Source organism: Andrena cerasifolii, chromosome 3 (genome assembly GCF_050908995.1).
Source record: "Andrena cerasifolii isolate SP2316 chromosome 3, iyAndCera1_principal, whole genome shotgun sequence".
In the NCBI taxonomy this organism is placed as follows: domain Eukaryota; kingdom Metazoa; phylum Arthropoda; class Insecta; order Hymenoptera; family Andrenidae; genus Andrena; species Andrena cerasifolii.
The window spans coordinates 22,498,659-22,517,973 of record NC_135120.1 but is presented as its reverse complement, the minus strand read 5'-3'; the positions used below and the strand labels follow the sequence as shown (position 1 = coordinate 22,517,973).

Genomic DNA, 19,315 nt, shown 5'->3' with positions numbered 1-19,315 from the left:
TTAACGTTGCCTGTGACAGAGAGGGGCGCCCTCGCGATGCACCCTTGGGGCTGGCACGATGGAGGTGGTGCAAGAAGCCGGTACAGGGAAGCGAACGGACGACCATCTCTCTGCTCGTTTCACGCTTAGAGCTTCCGGTCGGCCGTCTGAGCGAAACGGGAGATAAATAGATGGACGGTGACCGATAAGAGAACGGCCAAGGGTGGATGGAAATGGCGAGAGAAAGAAAGAGTGGCCGGCGTACGCGCATAATGTACGAGTCCTGAGAGGAGCCGAGGTCCCTCCCGGAGGCGCCGCGCCGCGCCACGGCACGACGTTGCGACTATAAGTAAGTCTCGCGCGGCGCGCCGCGGCTTAATGCCGTTGCCGCGTTCGTGGCGCCAAGAGGAGGGCCCATTGGCGACGATAAGCCTCCTTCGTGTCCGGCACGGACGAGAAAAAGAAAGAGAGAAAAACGGAGATAGACACACAGCAGCCAGCTTTCACCCGCGTTTCAGCAGTGAGCACGCATACACGTACAGGAATGTATACGCGCATATAACCCGGACGGGGTGTGGATCGCGACAGTGTAGATAATACGTAGCTGTCAGCCGTGTCCGGCCAGTGTCAGTCTGCGGTTGGTGCCGGTCAACAGTGGTCGCGTGTCTTCTCCCGCGGCTCCCGATAGCGGCAGCCTCTCCAACCCCCATCCGTGGTATTCCTGCAACGTCCCTGGGTTCCATCCGTTCCCGTAGACCTAGCCTCTTCCACTTCCAACGCTCTGTTGTAACCCGCGTGGTATTCCCTGGAAGCACAGCGCGGTACAGTTCATCGTTCAAGTTCACCCGAGTGACACTCCAACTCCCCTCGCGGGCGTATCGTCCCGCCCCGGCCCCCGAGCCAGTGGAAAAAAACACTTGGGATCATCGGAGTTGTGTGTTACCGCGCGCTGTCCTACTCCGCGGCGGCTACGTACTCGGCAGCGCGGAAAGGAGGGCCGGTCGCAGGTGTCAGCGGCAGGGTGGCAGAGCCGCCGCTCGCGACTGACACAAGGAGGTGGTGGCTGGCTCCGTAGGGGGTGCGCATGGTCCGTGCGGCCCCGTGCTCAGATCACCCCTGTCCACGAGCGCGGACCTTTCTACTGGCCGTTTGGATGGTGATCGTCGCGGTCGCGCCCTGACGTTCCAACCCACCATGTCCGGCCTGTTCTACACGCTGCTGGGCCTGGCGGCCAGCACGAGCCTTCATTGCGCTGTCCGCCGCGAGATAAGCCCGTGCACCTGCCGGCAGGAGGAGTTCTCTAGTACCGTTATCAACCCGGCCGCGGCCGCTGCGGCTGCCGCCAGCACCGCGAACAATGCTGCCCACCATGGACACGGGGAACGGATCGAGGTGGTGTGCGAGCGAATGGACTCATTCGAGCAGGTCGCGGGGGCGTTAAGGGGCAAGTTCACCGCCGAGCAGCAGATCACCCTTAGGGTGTCCCACTCGAATCTGCGGGATATATCGCGGCACGATTTCAAAGAGCTACGGATGTCCATCACCAGACTCGAGCTCAACCACGATCATCTAGGGTGAGTGTAAGTTTGTCACGCTTGCGAGTCCGGCTCGCGACCAAGTCGTATCTCCTCGCCGTTCGTTCGTGACTCGGTGATCTTCCTTCTGTTTATTAGCGCTTTATCGGCCCCGCGTGTCACGGAGCGAGCATACTCCTTTCACCTATCGCGCAAGTGCCTCCGAGCTCTTACCTAGATTTCTTCTTCGTCGCTCCAGGCACGCGCAACTGTTTTATCAATGAATTTCTCATTTTCTCGGGTAGACAGCTTTGTTTAATGACAGGTAAGGGAGAGTGGCGGAATCGCGAACGCGGGGTGAACCCGAACACCGAGGTATTCGGTGGATTCGCTTGCCCTGTCCTCCCGCGATATTGTTACTTGATGTAATTAGCTGTGTTCGGTATTAAGGATGAACTTCAGTGACAAGCTTAGCCAAAAGTTAATCCAGTTACAAGATATTAATAAGGCTTTTTTTTCCTGTGATGAAAACCAGTCAGAAATGGCAATGGTGTATTTTTATCGGAAATTCAGTTGAATGCGATCTTATTTTTTATCTTGTTTTGCTAATTTATTGAATGCAACTGTTAGAAATGAAATAATCAAACTATAATTTTCCTTTTTACTTATATGAAAAGCAGTGAAAAGTGTGCCAATGTGATGTATTTGGTGAGTGTTGATCATATATATCTTAATTATATTAATAAAACTCTAAGTTAAATAATTTGAAAACTACCGAATCAATTTTTCTAAAATTTTGCAGAGGGTTTTACTATTGCATAAAGATCGATGCCTCCAATTTTCAAAGATTTTCGCTTACTTTGAATGTTACTGAAGTTCATCCTTAAGGAAACTGTCACGACAGAAGGCTGCGCGCAACCGCGAAGATAATGCTCGTGAAATGTTTTCGTAGCTTTTCTTATAATTTTACGCTCGAGTATTTTGAGTCTATAGTGCACTAAAACTGTACCACCCAATAAAGCATAGTGGTTTCGCAGTTCCGTTACTTAATTCTAAGTGAAATCACGGGATCACTTTGTATATATACATGTTCGTATTTGTGTTATTCGAAGCTTCTTAACTTCTGTTCATTTCGGGTAATTACGAGCAGCGTGTATGGGGCTGTTATGGACGATGGCATTTACCCTTTTCTCTTAACATTTCGAAGCTTTTTACCCCGGAATTATATTAGGAAGCATATGCGCACATATTCGTTGGAAGATCTTGAGATACCCGTGAAAGAGGTTAAAGATAAAAGACTTTCAATCGGTCTGGATCAAAGAAGAAGAAAGACTGTGTCAGACCCACAGCGTGGAAGAAAACCAGTGTTCAGTGAAGACCAAGAGAACTCTAAGCAACCGTTCGCATTTACCCGGCTAGCTACGAGTAATCGGGGGCAGAAAGCGTTTTGTCTTCCTTTCAAAAAAATGATTTGTGTCTTAAAGTATCTCTAATTCTTTGCGCTGCCTTTGTAGATAATTAACCAAAGCTCAATTACCCGTAGAGTAAATCTGATTAGAGTCAATGCCTTTGCTTAAATTTAAGTGTTCCTAATTCCTCTACTCTCCCCTACGCGTGACAGGTGGAACGCAAGAGTGGTAGATAATGTGTTAGGCGCTGTGCTGCAACCGCGTTGTCCCGTACGTCTCTTTTCACATCGTTCGCGTGTCTAGCGGTCCCTTTAGACTGCATTCGGATGCTCGGACACCGTCTCCGGCCCGATTGCTCCGAAACAAAGGGTCAGCCGAGGTGGCGGAGACCGGACGCATTCGCTCGAGATCGACCTCGCGGTTTCAAGGAATCAGATGTAACACCAAGGAAATTCTTTCAGCTCTCTCGCTAGCCGCCGTTGGAGAAAATCGTGCGACGCGACGCTAGTGACGCGCGGATAAGTGGTATCAGTCCACGCTTACTCTAACCACGCGTGTACACGTTCTGATCGAACGAAGCGTACGTGTTTCCAGATCCTCTCAGCTATTTCTCCTCGCTGTTCTCTCGCCCGTGTTTACTGTTTTCACTTCTGACGCAAATCCAGCATTTTTACCCGCGCGCCGCAGCTTTCTGCGCCATCCCGTTGGTAAGTGCGCCTCTCGAGAAATGGTATCTCGGCCGGCGAAGCTTGCGCGTCGGAAACTATCGCATCGCTGCAGGTCCGCGTGAAAAGAAGCGGATTCTCAGTGAACGATCCGAGCGAGCTGTCCGCGCTGTAACGGGGATCGCAACGTCGCCGGTAGCGTTTCGCTCGTCTGACGGTAAAACTCCTCGGCCACCGGCGAGGCAGCTTTCGTGAAGCACGAGGTACAAAGAGAGCACGGACAAAGGAAAGGCCAAGTCAACGGAACCGTGCACGTACACAAGCGGCGCAGAAAGTAATTACGGCAGGTATTTCCGCGCAAACATTCGTCATTCAAGGCTCATAGAGGAGCACGCGTGCAAACGCACCGCTGCGCATTGATACGGACGACAATATCTTTACAAAAGGTCATCGTCTGATGTTGCGAGCACTGAATAAAGATGCTTGTACGTAACAAAGAAGCGGCTCCAATTAGTGCGATTATTTCGCAAACCGGCGGCCACACGTGACGCGCAGGGCGGCAGAGATCGTTTAGTAGCGGTCGCGCGAAACTCACCTGAAGATCAGTTCGCGGGGCAGTGCGGTCCTTTAATTCGCATTATGGCCACTCTAATGAGGCACGCACGCTGCTATCCAAAGCAATTACTATAATCGTCCACTCCTCCATTTATCTGACGGATGACAATCTTTATTTTTACATATTTTCACAGCGATAATGTACCGAATAATATGCCGATAACGATGCAGAAAGTCGACCTTCGAAATTTCTACAACCCTTGCAGAAATCACCCGCCACATTGCGCTGGTCGAGCTGAATCCTCGCCATCGGGAATTACCGTAGAAGGAGCTCGGCGCAAACGATTCGGAACTCGTTCGTGATGCATCGATAGTAATCTATGCAATCTCGCGGTTTTAAGGCCGACCTCCTGATTAGGGATAAACGTGGCGGGAATTATAAGCCGGCATGTATCTAGACAGACCGGCACAAAGGACGCGCGCTGGTCTTCCTTGATTATCCCGACGCGCGGCTGGCAGCGACGAGAGAAAACGAGAGTCCTTGACGGCGGCGAACGATCGTCGAGAATGCGTCTTCCCGCAGAGAGGCAAGAAGAGGAGAGAAAGAGGCGAGATCCAGCGCGAGAATGAAATCTTAATCGTGCCTGACCTCTTCGAGACGAGTTATCGACGGGCCCTGCGCTTATCGCCTCGGAATAATTAAATAACGAAATGCTGCGGGAGCCAGCGTTATGTGAATAATCGAACGATAACGACAGCGCGTCGCTTAGAGCGACGACGCCACATTGTGCCGTCGCGTTTACTATCGCGATGAAGATCCGCACCGCGGGCCGGAACGCAGATGAGATTGCACGGCGATTAAATCCGACGAGCCTATCGACTGGCGTTCAATTTCCGATGTCGCAGAGGCCCTAGGAAGCTTGCTCTATGTTATTCTCATAACGAATTATCTAGTTTACACAAGCCAATGTTCAACTTCTCGGGACCTTGATCGGCACGAGTGAAAAATGCGACGAGCATCCCAAAGAGTGTACAGAGAAGCACGTTTCTGTGCTGCTGGATTCAACCTAGCGGTGCGTTCCTTCGAATTAATCGCGACAGTGTGGTCTGTTTAGCTTCGATCGGGACTAGGACAATCGGCGATAACTTCGTTACACTGCTGATAATTGGAAATCGATTGCGCGGCTGTTGTCAGCCGTGTGTTTACAACGGCCACATGTTGCTCGCCGCGCGATCGCTCGCGGGCGACGATAACGCGTTATCGGGAGATGGCATACCGAATTTCTCGGGGGCGAGGAGATTGGAATTTCTCGCTGTCCGCCGGTTATCCCGGAGGATCAACGCTGGCAGCTATCGAGAGATTTTAATCGCCCGTAAGAATCGTCCTCCGGACAGTCCCGCGATTAGAATGATCGAGGGAACGCGTCGCTAAAAGGCGATCGGTGTACCCTCTTACGTAACGAGTCTCCTTCGCATTTCCGACGCAGACATTCAAGAGACTCGTGCGTTGGGCTCCGCTGCTACTCCACCTCGTGTCGAACCCAGCCTGTCCTGGTTAATCGTACACTAATTAATCGATATAAAAAAGCGACTTGATGTTTTGTAGGTTCGTAGACGGCGATGTTTTCGCGGGTTTGGGAAGAACGCAGTATCTTAGTCTCGCGGATAACGAAGTGCCGTCTATACCGAGGCACATTTTGTCGCACCTCTCGCTGCTGCGGACCCTAGATCTCAGCAGAAATCGGATAAGCCGTATAGACTCGGATGACTTTAAGGTATGCGCGTGTATGCAGAAAAGCCTGCTTCACTAACCACTACACTAACCCTCCCCCCGATCTTCGAACTTCCATTTCGAGACCTTGGCAGCAACAGGGGTGCAACTCCATTCTCACAGCTTTTGAATTGCGAATGTACGTAAAAAAAATTCTACATCCTTTATATTTTTGTTTTCGGCAGCTCCGGACTTGCAGAATTCGCCAAGAATAGAAATAAAAAATCTTTTATTGGCTGAATAACTACTATTCGTTAACGTTCTCTTTTCAATATTAAGGCACAAAGCGATAGTTTTATTAAACAGTTTTATTTTCTAATTTACTCGAAGTTGGTAAATTTGGAGCTGCGCCCCTCTCACTGCAAGCTCCTCGATTCAGACGCCCCGATTGGCAAGTTCGAAAGTCGAGGACCCCAGCGCGCGCAGATATACACCGCGTGCATGCGATTCGGCGGTCTGCGAAGGCGGAGTTGAAGCTATTCCACACGTGAAACGCGAGCACAAGAAACGGGACACGCGGATGAAACGGCAACAAGCGGTAATCGTAACGCCGATCGTCGCCTACGGAGTACGTACCTCATAAACAGGAAGAATATGAGCGCGCCATTAGTGACGATCAATTACGACCGTTGCTGTAACCTTTCTTGACCGTTATACATATACTGCTGACTCCTTTCGAGCGATGCATTTATCGAACCGATTAAATTCTAATCTCGCTCGAGCCTGACTTGTGGAATACACGCAACGCCTTGGGCATTCCAGTTCTCGTTACACGAGGGAAGCATGGAGCCAGGGGCTGCGGACTGTGGCGAGATTCTGCGGAGCAGACCCTGGTTTGACGAATTAAGAAATAACAGAAAGCACTGCGTTAATTACGTCGGATTAATATGGTTAATCAGCAACGATCGCGTAGAGAGGCCTTCGCGTCCTCGTCTCTTCACCCCTGCTTTTCTTTTCTTTCGTGCAAAATCAACAAGACGGGCGAGAAGTGTTTGCTACTAAAAAGGAGAGTATTTTAGGTGTCCGCCTCCGATCATTTTGATTTTTGGATATGTTACAGAGGACCGAAAAATAAGAAACACGTGTTTTTTATTTTTCCCCGTTTTCATATTTGGCGGGTGAAAGCTGCGTTCAAAGTTAGGGTTGAAAAATCATTTTTGTGGATTTTTGAAAATCTGATGAGTCAGTCATATTTCGCATCCAAACACACAAAATTCGTCCATCGACACTGTTCCTCTATCTCTAATAGTTCTCGAGATATTCCACAAAAATGATTTCTCAACCCTAATTTTTGAACGCAGCTTTCACCCCCCAAATATGAAAACGGGGGGAAATAAAAAAACACGTATTTCTTATTTTTCGGTCCTCTATAACATATCCAAAATTCAAAATGATCGGAGGCGGGCACCTAGAATACCCTCCGTGTAAGCACGTTTCACGCGCGCCTCGGTGACGTACTCACAGCCGACGTATGAACGAACAATTCATCCCGAAGAGAGGAAGACGGCGAACAGCGAGGTAGCTGGGGCTTCCCTGGCGCTTCACGCGCACGTGACTGACCACGTGCAGGCAATTGTCCGGCCAATCGTTCTCCAGTCGATTCGTGCTACTTACGAGGCTCTTTTCCACCGCTGCCTCGTGCTGTTTACCTTTTTCGCTAGCTAAAAAAGATAAAAAAAACAGTATAACAGAAGCACGCGAAAGCTCTTCTTACCTTCGATACGGTCTCCACTTCACATCCCCGCATTTTCTTCCTCGGACGCTGAAAACTCCCTTAGCAGCGACGGCTCCATAGCGGATCTTATATTACAAAACAATCTGCTCGCGTTACATAACCGATTCTTTCCCCCGCGCTGTTGCTTCCTCCAGGGAAATCGGAGCCACTGCGTTGCACTCCGGCTTACTAATTCGCGAGCCGTCCGCGCGCGTTGCGGCAAATTAACCGCTCCGACTCGATCCCGTCGTCGCGCATCCGCGCGGAAAAGAAAGGCAGGGTGGGGGAGGCTGCAGATAATTCTGACGTAACATTAACGCCCGTGTCGCCTGTTATCGCATCACGGGGGAGAAGAATGTTTATCGCGGCGCGGTAAACAGCGCTGATTCGAATTGATTGGCTTCCTGAGTGCATGCGTGACTTTATAACGCGTGTCCGCCACTGTGGAACGCCGCGTGCCACGCGGACGCGTCCGGCTGCGATCCAGCTCCCGATTAAAAGTTGCGCCTCCTCAGGTTTTAATCGCGTCCGTCCACGCCGTTGAATACCACCCCCTTGAAACCGCTGTCGCAATTTTCGCGCGCAATGAAATTGCCGCCGGTTTCGAGTAGCGAATACGTCTGGCGTAAACGTTGGACGCGCAGCGCCTCTTATTCCCCGTCGACGTCTGATTTTCAGTACAACCCGACGCTGCAGCACCTCTCCATGGCCGGGAACGCGATCTCGGAGATGGTACCGGGCTCGTTGCCGCCGCTGGTGAAGCACCTCCACGTCGGTCGGAATCACTTGCAAAGCCTGAATCGGACCCTACGGTACGACAGTTTCTAGATCGAGGATGAACCAGCAGCGCTTAGATTGCTGAAAAAGAATTCGCGTCCAATTCGCGACGGCCACGCTAGAACGTATCCGGACGTCTTGTTTACGGTTCTGACGGTGCCACTTATTTAATTGGCTCCACTCGTCGCTGATGCGACGAGCAGTTCTTAGGACGATCGAACGATCAAGCATACGTGTAAGCTCGCGTGGTACGTACGTGGAATACCGGGGGCAATTAAGAGGAAAGTGATTCTACGCCTGAAAACTCAATGGGAACGGCGGGACGCTGCTTCTTGGACGCGGAGCTTCGTTTTCCAGAGGAACGACCTTGATGCTTTGAATATTTATTGTTAACACTGACGGGCTTCGCTGTGTTATAGTTTTAGTGATGATAATAATTCTTTATTGCACAGTAGATATTACGAAAGAAAACGTATAAGAAAACGAGAAGGAATAAGAAAAAGGAAAAAGAATAGGTAGTTAGAACTTTAGGGGAGGTTCCGGTCTAGAGCCCCCAAAAATAGGTGATCTTTAGGAATTTATTAAAGGGAAACTACGGTATATAATTTAATGGGACTTTTTGCACTGTATTAAGGATGTCTTACATTATAGAAATATATTTTTTGTTTTATAATTGATCATTGCAGACGGCACTGGGGAGTCGTTAAAGTCAAGACGTCAAAAAATTGATTAAAATCGGTGGGACCTGTATATCCAAAAGTTATTATCCGATTCGACTGAAACTTTTTTTATTTTGAAGAATATACTTCTGGCTAGGGGGGATAGCAGAACAAAAATGCAAAAATTACATTTTTTAAGAAAATAACGACACTTGATGTTTGAAATCACTTTTCATCTATATTTTTCGTCCTTTCAACGCCTTTGAAAATTATAAATTTTCAATTTTTTGTTTTTTTTCTGGTCTCCCTCCTAGCCAGAAGTATATTCTTTAAAGTAAAAAAAGTTTCAGTCGAATCGGATAATAACTTTTGGAGATACGGGTCCCACCGTTTTTCAACATTCGAAAAATGAAATAAAAAAAAATCGACTTTTAGACCGGAATCTCCCCTTAACGAAGCTCTGCACAAGAGAAGCTTATTTCTCGGTGGTAACTAGGGTTGCTACGTTTCTTACAGGAAAATAACGTAAATTTGCTTTCGTGGAGTATGAAGGAAAGTAGCCTGGAGAAAACTGAAAGTACATTTTAATCTTATTAGTTTTTATTTCTTCCAAACATATTTATTATTGCTTTTAGCATTACAGAGCAAGTTTTTATCATTTTTGAATAACTCGATGGCATTATTGCCCTCAATATTCATTAGGGTGCGTGAATTTTTTCAATGTTTCAATTTTAAAAACGACTAGTGGAAAAACGGTACAATTTCAGGTTTAAAATTAACCACTACCTTTAAATTTTGTGTATTGCATTATTTATCTAGTTGGAATTTCACTTGAAATTATAAAGAAATATGAAAATTACTAAAATTATTAGAATAAAAATTAATAATTGAGCTTATGAATCGCAACAGAAGCGAACAAGATATCGTTTCTTTGGTGGACTTTGTTAAATAGCATTAAATTTACTACATAGATGACATATAGCTAGATCTGTTGCTAAAGTTACACATATTCTCATTTTATAATAAATACACATTTCCATATATTTTCACGTGATTGTAATAAATACTAAATTCCACATATTTGTATTCTCATTCTCATGCTTTTAAGCAAGACTCACTTTAAGCAGTCTATGAATATATATTTTGTAGTTAAACCTTACTTAATTTTCACTATTTTCAACTGTGATTAGAAGTAGCTAAACCTCACTCAACTCAATTGATAATTTCAGATTCAGGATTAAAAACAGCATTACTCTGTCACTAGTCATCCTAAATGTTTAAAAAATTTTAAATGTACCCATCAAATTGACGCACCCTAATATTCATATTGAAACATACCCGTAAAGAATTTGTTCTTTATTAAATTAATAACGGCCTTGTTACTCTCATCCCGCATACTTTATTGTTATTCAAAAGTATAGAGTACTTTTACGCAAAACAGCGTAAGATACTTCTGTTTTAAAGTACGGGTGGCAACCCTAGTGGTAACGTGTGCTCGGAGCTGCCGTGCACGAGAACACGGTACCTCCTGGAGGTTTCAATTGGATAATGCAGCTATTTCACGTTCGTTGCGTTCGCTCGACACGGAGCGGCCGTATAATTCGATCTGTTTTAAACTCCCCGAGAGCGAAAGGCACGCGATCCACGTGGCGCAACTTTGTTACAGGGATCTGAATCAGTTGGAGTGGCTGCTAATTAACGCGAACGAGCTGACATCCTTGGACGGCGAGCTGCCGTCCTCCGGGCACAACTTGAAGATGCTCTACGCCGTCGACAATAAGCTCACTCACCTGCCCGCGGAATTCCGCTATCTGCATCGCTTGGAGACTCTCTTCCTCCAGCACAACAAGATCCGCAGCCTGGACGGCACGTTGCAGAAAGCTCGGCGACTGAAGTTCCTGGAGCTTTCGTACAACGATCTGCAAGAGGTAATCCCAGCCCCGCTAATCCGTTATCACCGCGCATGGCTTCCGCAATTTTTTATATCTTATCTAAGCGCGTGCAAACGATCCACCGCGCGGGCCCGGCTTCGGTGTTCGCCCGGCTATCTATCGGGAACGGAAATAATTCCCGTCCAACTCCAAGTGAAAAGTGCTCGCAATTAATACAGCGGATTATCCGCGATCCCACGTCGGCGTTAGCGCGACGGGCGCGCTGCAAAGCATGCGGATGCACGCGTAAAGTGCCGGCGCACGATACCGGGGCATGATAACGCGTGGAGGCGTTCGTCCAGTGTTCCGTGCATTAAGTCAATTACTGCATCCTAACGTAATTATTATGTCGCGCACTTCCGTCCTGCGGATTAAATTTTTATTGAAACCGACGGGTATACGCTGGTCTTCGCCGTATAATCCGCCCCACTGGCTTTCCTCGCATGATCGATCTCGACGCTGTCGCGTCCAACCCTTGGGTGTAGTGTTCCTGATTTCTCCATGTTTCTTGTTTCCCGAGAAATCAGAAATGAGATCTTGTTTCTTGAGAATTCTCGAGAAGTTGGAAAAAAATATTGCAAAAATTATGCTTTTGGAATAATGTTGATAATATCTATCAAAAACACAGGAAAACTTTAACTAAGTGATTATTCCTGTCTAATTTATACAAAACTTGTGTAAATGAAAAAATAGATATTAAATATAATTGGTAAATTTATTTATTTAATACAAAATTTGTACAAAGCGAAATATTACTTTGTGGTTTTAAAATTTATTTTTAATTAGCGCAATGCGTCTAATGTAGCGTCAGCGAATCTATTTCTTTTTGTGGCAAAATCTGTTACTGTTATATTTTCACGTTTTATATATATATATCTATTTTGGCTGTTAAATGAAAAAATGCGTCTTTTGAGCCTTTTGGAAGAAATTCTGGATCGTGCAAAAATTTTATACGGGATACAGTAGTCTTTTCTCCTCTTTTCTATATTTCTTCTTTAATAGCCACAAGAAACTCATTCGGTACTTAATTCAGTATGCAATTTTTCTAAATTTTTTATTAAGAATTTAAGAGCACCTTCAGCAGTTAATAATATCGAATCTTCTGTGCTGTTATTAATCAGATGTATTATAAGTTAACTTACTTAAGTTTCTCGAGAAATTCTAGTATTTCTCGAGGAATAAGAAATTAGCAATTATAAAATTTCTCGAGAAATTCCCGAGAGAGCATTCTCTCGAGATGGAACACTACTTGGGTGTACTTATTCTAATCAGAGCCTCGACGGGACTGTTGAGCTTTCGTTACCCGCGCTGTTGTAAAGTGTACAACACTTGCGAATTATTTTTCCTTCTGCCTTCTGCACTTTATGAAAAATCCCCGCCACTTTTACTCCAGTTTTTCAGCCTGGATGTACCTATTTACAGGCGTTGAAGAGAAAAACTCGTCGTTTCGTAGAAAATGCAAGGCGCGTGTGAAAGTTCACTGGCGAAGACCATTCCAAAGTGGAACTATTGCGCGAAAGGTGTCGCCAGAGTAATGGAAGTGACTAAAGCAATACTTATTTATAATAGTAGTCGTGCACTCCTTTATTTCTTGTTTAAAGACAACTACATCGCTTTATAGTTCTTAATACAGAATTTTTAAAAGAGACTCGTGTCCTTAACTTAAAAACTGTAGAATACCAAATAAAACAAAGAACGGGTAAAAATTAAAAAAAAAAAAAAAAAAACACTCTAAGATCGTGAAGTAAAAAAGTACAACGCGCGGGTCGTCATGTTATAAAATAGGGGGCGGGTAACGAAAGGTTGATAAATCGTAGATAAAACGTAGAGATTGAGCCAATCGACGCGTTGGACGTTCCAAACGTCAGTGCCTGTAAATTGTACAGAGAGCTTTTAATTGCCATCGTCGAACAGTAAGCGACGAACACCCTGTAGCAAAGAAATTGAGAATGGTGGTGCATAGGAATATCGGAAGGAAAATGTGTTCCCTCAGTTGACAGAGGAAGATTTCATAGAGGCGGAGATGTTGGAGGACCTCGAGCTCGGGCATAATTCTCTAAAATCGCTGGGCGGCGGGGTCGGTGCTAATGGCGATGGGAGCGGGGGCAACAGTGTCCTTTACCCGCTCAGGTCTTTGAAGAGCTTGAACTTGACGCACAACGAGCTCCGCGAGTTCTCGTTCGCGTCGCTCCGTGGGCTGCGCGAGCTACGGTTGCTAGACCTCTCGAACAACAGGATCGCGAGGCTTCACAGAGGGAGGACACCCTCCGAGGTACGTGCCCGACACTTCGGTACCTTCGTTCCAAATTCCAAAGCTTCGAGGCGCGTCTCTTCTACACGTTCCCGTCACCTTCGCAGAACCTGGTGGAGGAGGAAGGGGAGGAGACGGCGGGCGGGAATATTCAGGACATGCGCTTGCAGCACAACGAGCTACGGAGCTTGGACGGTTCTTTGTTCCTGGGGATGAAGGAGCTGCAGAGGCTGAATCTCAGTCACAACGCTCTGGGCCCCACGATCGGGCCGCGTGATTTGCGGGGACTCGATGGCCTCAAAGTCCTCGATCTCTCTCACAACGAGCTAACCACTCTCGAAGACACGTCGGAGGTATGGCATCAAGTTAATTCCAGGATGTTCCGCGAGGAATACCTCCGAGCAGGGGTTGGAAACGGTTACGATATCGGTTTATGTTGTTGAAACAGTTATAGCAGGCGAAAGAGGGTAAACCAACCAGTAATTGACCGCATAGCCAGTGAATGACCATTAAGCAATGGAAATGTCTATTGTAAATTTAAACATTATTATATGTTTATGAATGGAGTGTAGTTGCACTTTTAATATCTGATGTGTTTAGTTAATTCTTATTAAAAGTATGCGGTCATTTACTGGGCTTCTACACATTTTGCTTTGCTCTGAGCTATAAATACTTAAAGATCGTAAAATAAGGTCAAGAATCTCGGAAATTCCCAAAATCAGCGATTCTCCATCTTATTCTGCGATCTTTAAGCGTTTATAGCTCAGAGCAACGTTAACCGATTTTCATGAAATTTTAGACACTTATACAACTTACTTCAATGTACAAACGGGTTTTTCGAGTTTTCATTACAGGCTCACAAAAAAAAGTTGAAAAAACGACTTTTACTATTTTTTTTTCTACTCCGGCCAATTGCATTTTTTTCTCAAAACGACGAATCACGTCACTTAGCAAACTAATCCTTCTAGCTTCTAAAACAAAACTCAAGTCGTTGGGATTAATTTGAAAAAAGTTATGCGATTTTAAGGAGTGTACGATTATGGCTGTGAGCCACTGTACCTGTAACAGTTTTCAACCCCTGCCTACGAGTGGCCTTCTTTTCCCTTATTTCTCTTTACGCACCGGACACCACGTACCTAACACGGCAATGTTGCGTTGCGGGCTTAGACGTGGCTTCCCTCCCTGGAGGAACTGAACGCATCCCACAACCGGCTGGTCACCCTGTCCGAGAGGGACTTCCGCGGGTTTCCGGTTCTCTGTTGGGCGGACGTCAGCGCGAATCGGATACGAACCCTGATGCCGGAGCTCGTGATGAACACGCGTTGCACCGTCCACGGAGTCCAGGATGTTCTTCGTATATACCTTCAAGGTGAGCGAAACCACGCGCCGACGCCTTGGTCCGCTGGGCCGTCCCGCCGGGACGGTACTGCGTAACCGTCGTGTTTGCCGGCGATAAAAAGAGCCTTGTGGAAAATTCAGTAGGGCCCCGTGGCCCCTCTGCCTAATGAGCCGTAACGACGATTGATAAGGCCCAGAGGAATTGCCAGCGAGGCGTGAACGAAAAACGGAAGTCAGAGGCAAACACAGGTGCGCTCCGATTACACGGGCGTTATCGGATCGCCGATTCGCCGGCGACGAATGGAATCGTGTTTGCCTTGCTCTATTAAACTGATACATATTTGAGCAAACTGTAAGCTCTCGGCAGCTCCGCGTCTTTGTTTGAACAAACCTCGCGTTTCTTCACCATTTAACGCGCTCGAACACGGAACAGTTCCTCTGCAGAAATTACACCGAGGCGGCGTTTAACGCCGTAGGTACATTTCACCATCGTCCAGCCAGCATCTGTAATGATGCATGATGTTTAAAATGAATTCTTATAGTAGATACTTATAAGTATCCCTTGAGATATAAGATAACCCTTCGAGTAGATTCTACGATCGTCGAAATGCGCGGGCATTGCCTGCCGACCGGCTAGCGACACGCGAAAATCCTCTTCCCGCCGATGGGGTCACGATCGAAGGGAAAAATATAGCGAAGAGAAACCGTATCGAGGCTCGCGCTTTAATGCGGACGATCGTCTGGCCGGCGCGGCGTTTACTCGCGACGGAATAAATCGATTACACGATGCAATGGGCGCGCCGCGATCTCTGCTGGCTTCCACCCTCGCAAGGATAACGACGAGCGACGGACAGGCGCGTTGAATGGGCGCCAGCTTGTAATTAATAAACACGTCGTTAAAGTGTCGCGAGGATGGACGGGCGCTGAAGTAGATGGAACGGGACGGAAAGGGAGGGACGGTTCATGAGCGTGGCCGGTTGTCGGGAGAAAATAAATGACCGGCTGATAATAACGGTGGCTCCCGTTCGCCTCCGGGGCCGTGCATTTATTATTTTGTTGTAAGAGTTACATTTCACGCGATAACCCCCGTCGTGGCGCCATCTCGAATTATTTATTGTATACCGAGGACGGCTGGGCCGTCTGTTGTTATTGTTAAAATAATACGGCTTTTCGTCGGCGCCGTTATCGTGTCCAATCCCGTTATCTCGGCCCCGGTTCCATTATGCCTCGGATACCCTTGTTCCTTGTCCACGTTCTCTCGTCCAGCGAACCCTGCCCGAACCTTGAGCGACCCGCGACACGCGACGCCCGTCGTCTTCTTGTTATTCCGCTTGCAACGCGACGATTATGCCGCGTCTAATGCGACGGTCTTAGCGACCGCGTAAACAAAGATCTGTCATAAACATGGTCATCGACATTCGCCGAGACCTAATGGGACTTTCCTTCGACAACACCTGTCGGATAATCGAACATCAAACTTCCATCAAATCTTGCAACACCAGTAATTACACCACCCCTCGGGAGTCTTCTCGAAGGCAGTCGCGGACTGGCCAGGGTGTCAGCTCGCCCGATGGCAAGTGGGCCCCGTGGGCCCCCTTAAACACCAGACGAAATGTTAAAAATGTTAATGAGCTTTTAGTAGCTTGAAAATATAATAGAAGTTCCAATAGTATTAGGGTAAACCAACCAGTAATTGACCGCATACCAGTGAATGACCATTAGGCAAAGAAATGTCAATTATAAATTTAAACATTATTATATGTTTATAAATGGAGTGTAGTTGCACTTTTAATATCCTACTTTTTTAGTTACGCGTATTAAGCAAACATTAACACGTACAATTCTTATTAAAAGTATGCGGTCATTTACTGGGCTTCTACACGTTTTGCATTTTATAATTTTTTTTTAAATTACGATAAGAATGAGTAATTATTTCTATAGAAATTTCAAGAAAAAAAAATTTAAATGCAATTTCAAATGCAAAATCAAATGTCATTCACTGGTTGGTTTACCCTACTGTATGCAACCAAATGCTACGATTTTACGAACTTTTACCCTAAAATTTATAATTGTGGATGGGCCCCCTTTGTCTCCTGGCAAGCAGTAATATTTTTAGTCCTAGTCCGCCACTGCTCGAGGGTATCTAACGAAGCGACGAGGGACGGAGGAAACTTCCCCTTTGCGATCTCCCGATCTGTTTTTCTGCTTGCAGACAACCCAGTGCTGTGCGACCCCGGGCTCGCGGATCTGACCGTGGCCCTCGAGGTGAACCACGCCAAGGTGTACGGTGTGGCTAACGACTGCCCGACCACCACCACGACGCCGACGGAGCAGACGTCGCCTCTGCCGCCGTTGCCGCCGACGCTGTTGCTGGCCGCTGCGGTGGCCGCTTCCGGCGGGAACGTCTCCTTCGCCGCGACCCTCGAGTAGACCCACCCGCGATCGGCCAGCAAAAGGGGTGTCACTCGAACGGTGACATTGAACTTGAGTTTTCGTGAATGTGAACCGGATGCTCGCAGAGCCGGGCATCGTGGGTCTTGCCGCGACCTCGCTATTCAATTCGACACGGACGTTTCAGTTCCTTCCTTCGACCTGCGCGCGTGCATCTCAAGGTGACGTCCTGCAAAAGGGGAATCATCGTTGAATCGCAGCACGGGACGTGAACGACGCCGATCGAGTCCCGATGAAATGGACGCTGACAATCGTAGGGCGTAACTCGCGTTGACGATGATCGACGGCCGACCACCGTTCGCTATACCGCGACTGTAAGCGTCCGCTCGACGGACGTGCACGCGTCGCGCCCTTTAGTAGACATTAAGCGACGAGAGATATATATTTATTTTAACGAGCTTCGATCACATATCGCGAGAATGTGGTATATTTTACGACGGTGGGAACCGGTTCCCGGGGTTCGGCGCGGTGGAAATGGCGCGGGGACTGCGAGAGGACGCGCCGCGCCAAAGGGGAGAGCGAAAGAAAGAGGGAGGACAATGAGCAAATTGTACGTGTCTAGCACGTGTCTACTGGAGCCTCTGTTGTATAATAGGTGACATTACTACACGCTGTAAATAGTCATTAATCCTGCTGACTCTTGAACGTCACACACCCTCGACATCCTCCTCGAACTCGAATTCGCGTGCATCATCCGCTTCCACCTACGGTCTATTAACGTCCTTCGTGACAATCGTGAACACGTGGCAGGCGCTGCGCTGAAAAAGAACGGCCTTTAGTGTACGCTAGGGGTAGCTTATTCGATCGAGCTCGAGATCATCGTAAATCATCCACGCTTCAAAGTATTATATCCATGACGCTTGTACGACGTATCGTGTATCATGATCATCGTGCTCCGATCGCATATTAGATTATTCGTTAACGGTGTCGGACGATGCGACTGGGATATGGCGTAGACGGCGGGGCGATGCGCAACACAAATGGCAGACACGATCCACTCCGTTCTAACAGTTAGAGAAATAAATGCTGGATTTAACGAGGAAGTCGGCTCGCTAGGTGTTAATCGTATCAAAGCCGAGGATGGATTCGATAACGCGAACACAGCTATCGCGCTTTACATCGTAGCGGAATCCATCGACATTCCCATCCCGTCTACGGCTTCGATCTTTAATTGAATTCTTGAATGATCAAGAAAATGAACGATCGGCCGGGTCAATAGTGTAAGTGAAATCTGTTAACTTTACGTTGTGTACGCGATATGGGCTGATTGGCAGTGGGCGATCAATTGACCCTCCCGTTAACTCGTGCCAATAGGGATGAATTGTTATCAACGTGCTTCTATGCATACATAATCAATTGGCCCTTTCCATGTACCCGAGTAAGGCGCGCAAATAATTTCGTACGTAACTGCACTGGCATTCGAAATTACTGTTGCGCGAGCAAACGGGAAGAGGAATGATTTCGAATTTAGCTCTGGAGATCTCCGCCTCGGCGGAGAGCTGAATGCCAGTGGGAAACGATCCAATTTCGTTCGGCGAACGCGGCAGGAAACGGTACCGATGAAACCCCATCGAAACTTTGCTTGTAACGTTATGCCTTCGCTTTGTTCCTTTCTCTCGTTACAGTCACGCTTTCGTACAAAACTGTAATCTTGATCCTTTCATGTAGAAATTAGAAGGAATTATTATTATTACATAACTGTTTAATATATGCGCGGACAAACAGTTGTTAACGCACGACTGCTAGCTTCGTCGGCTAGGACTCGAAATCAAAATGATTTATCGGTTAAGTATTTTACATAAGCGAATTATTAAACGCCGCGAGAAGCAAAGAACCAATTGTTGAGTATTAAACGATGTTTATAACGCTCGTTTGATAAATAAATGAACATGTATTTAAAGTTTTAGAAAAATTTCACGGCTCTTTTACTCCGAACCGCAGCTTATTCTCGCGTGCCAAACCAATATAATTATGAACCTATCTCCGTAGGTGCCATATACAAACAGAAATCGAATGGGTACCTGTTTGTAATTTTAGTACCTAAGTAATTTATCCGCACTGTGATTAGCAGTTTACTGTTTCTAATACGAATTGTAAGCAGATAGTACGTCGAGACACGCGACAGAATATATGTAACAATACCAGAAGATTACTGTACTAATGATAAACACTATATTTTAATAAGATCGTACCAATGTTAAGTCTGCGGTGTTTAATGCTGTAAGCTCTGTACGAGTAGCAATGCGTTTTAGGTATCTTAGTTTTTATTAATAAAGGCTTTAATCTTATAAGATATAGTTC

General features: G+C 46.9%; 1 protein-coding gene across 1 annotated transcript; it reads left to right on the top strand.

The window, feature by feature from the left end:
* The first annotated feature begins 240 nt into the window (after positions 1-240).
* Positions 241-19,305, top strand: Ltl (leucine-rich repeat-containing larval translucida). Its single transcript, XM_076809116.1, has 8 exons — positions 241-1,553; positions 5,729-5,897; positions 8,286-8,419; positions 10,710-10,971; positions 12,968-13,246; positions 13,333-13,578; positions 14,393-14,594; positions 16,776-19,305. The coding sequence occupies exons 1-8, from the start codon at positions 1,174-1,176 to the stop codon at positions 16,991-16,993; spliced, it is 1,890 nt and encodes a 629-aa protein (XP_076665231.1). The 5' UTR covers positions 241-1,173; the 3' UTR covers positions 16,994-19,305.
* Positions 19,306-19,315: the final 10 nt, after the last annotated feature.

Excerpts from the sequence above, each read along its gene's own strand:
- Ltl (XM_076809116.1), top strand. The coding sequence starts at position 1,174 with ATGTCCGGCCTGTTCTACACGCTGCTGGGCCTGGCGGCCAGCACGAGC. Across the intron at positions 5,898-8,285 it reads TAGACTCGGATGACTTTAAG|TACAACCCGACGCTGCAGCA; the intron begins GTATGCGCGTGT and ends TCTGATTTTCAG. Across the intron at positions 13,579-14,392 it reads CTCTCGAAGACACGTCGGAG|ACGTGGCTTCCCTCCCTGGA; the intron begins GTATGGCATCAA and ends TTGCGGGCTTAG.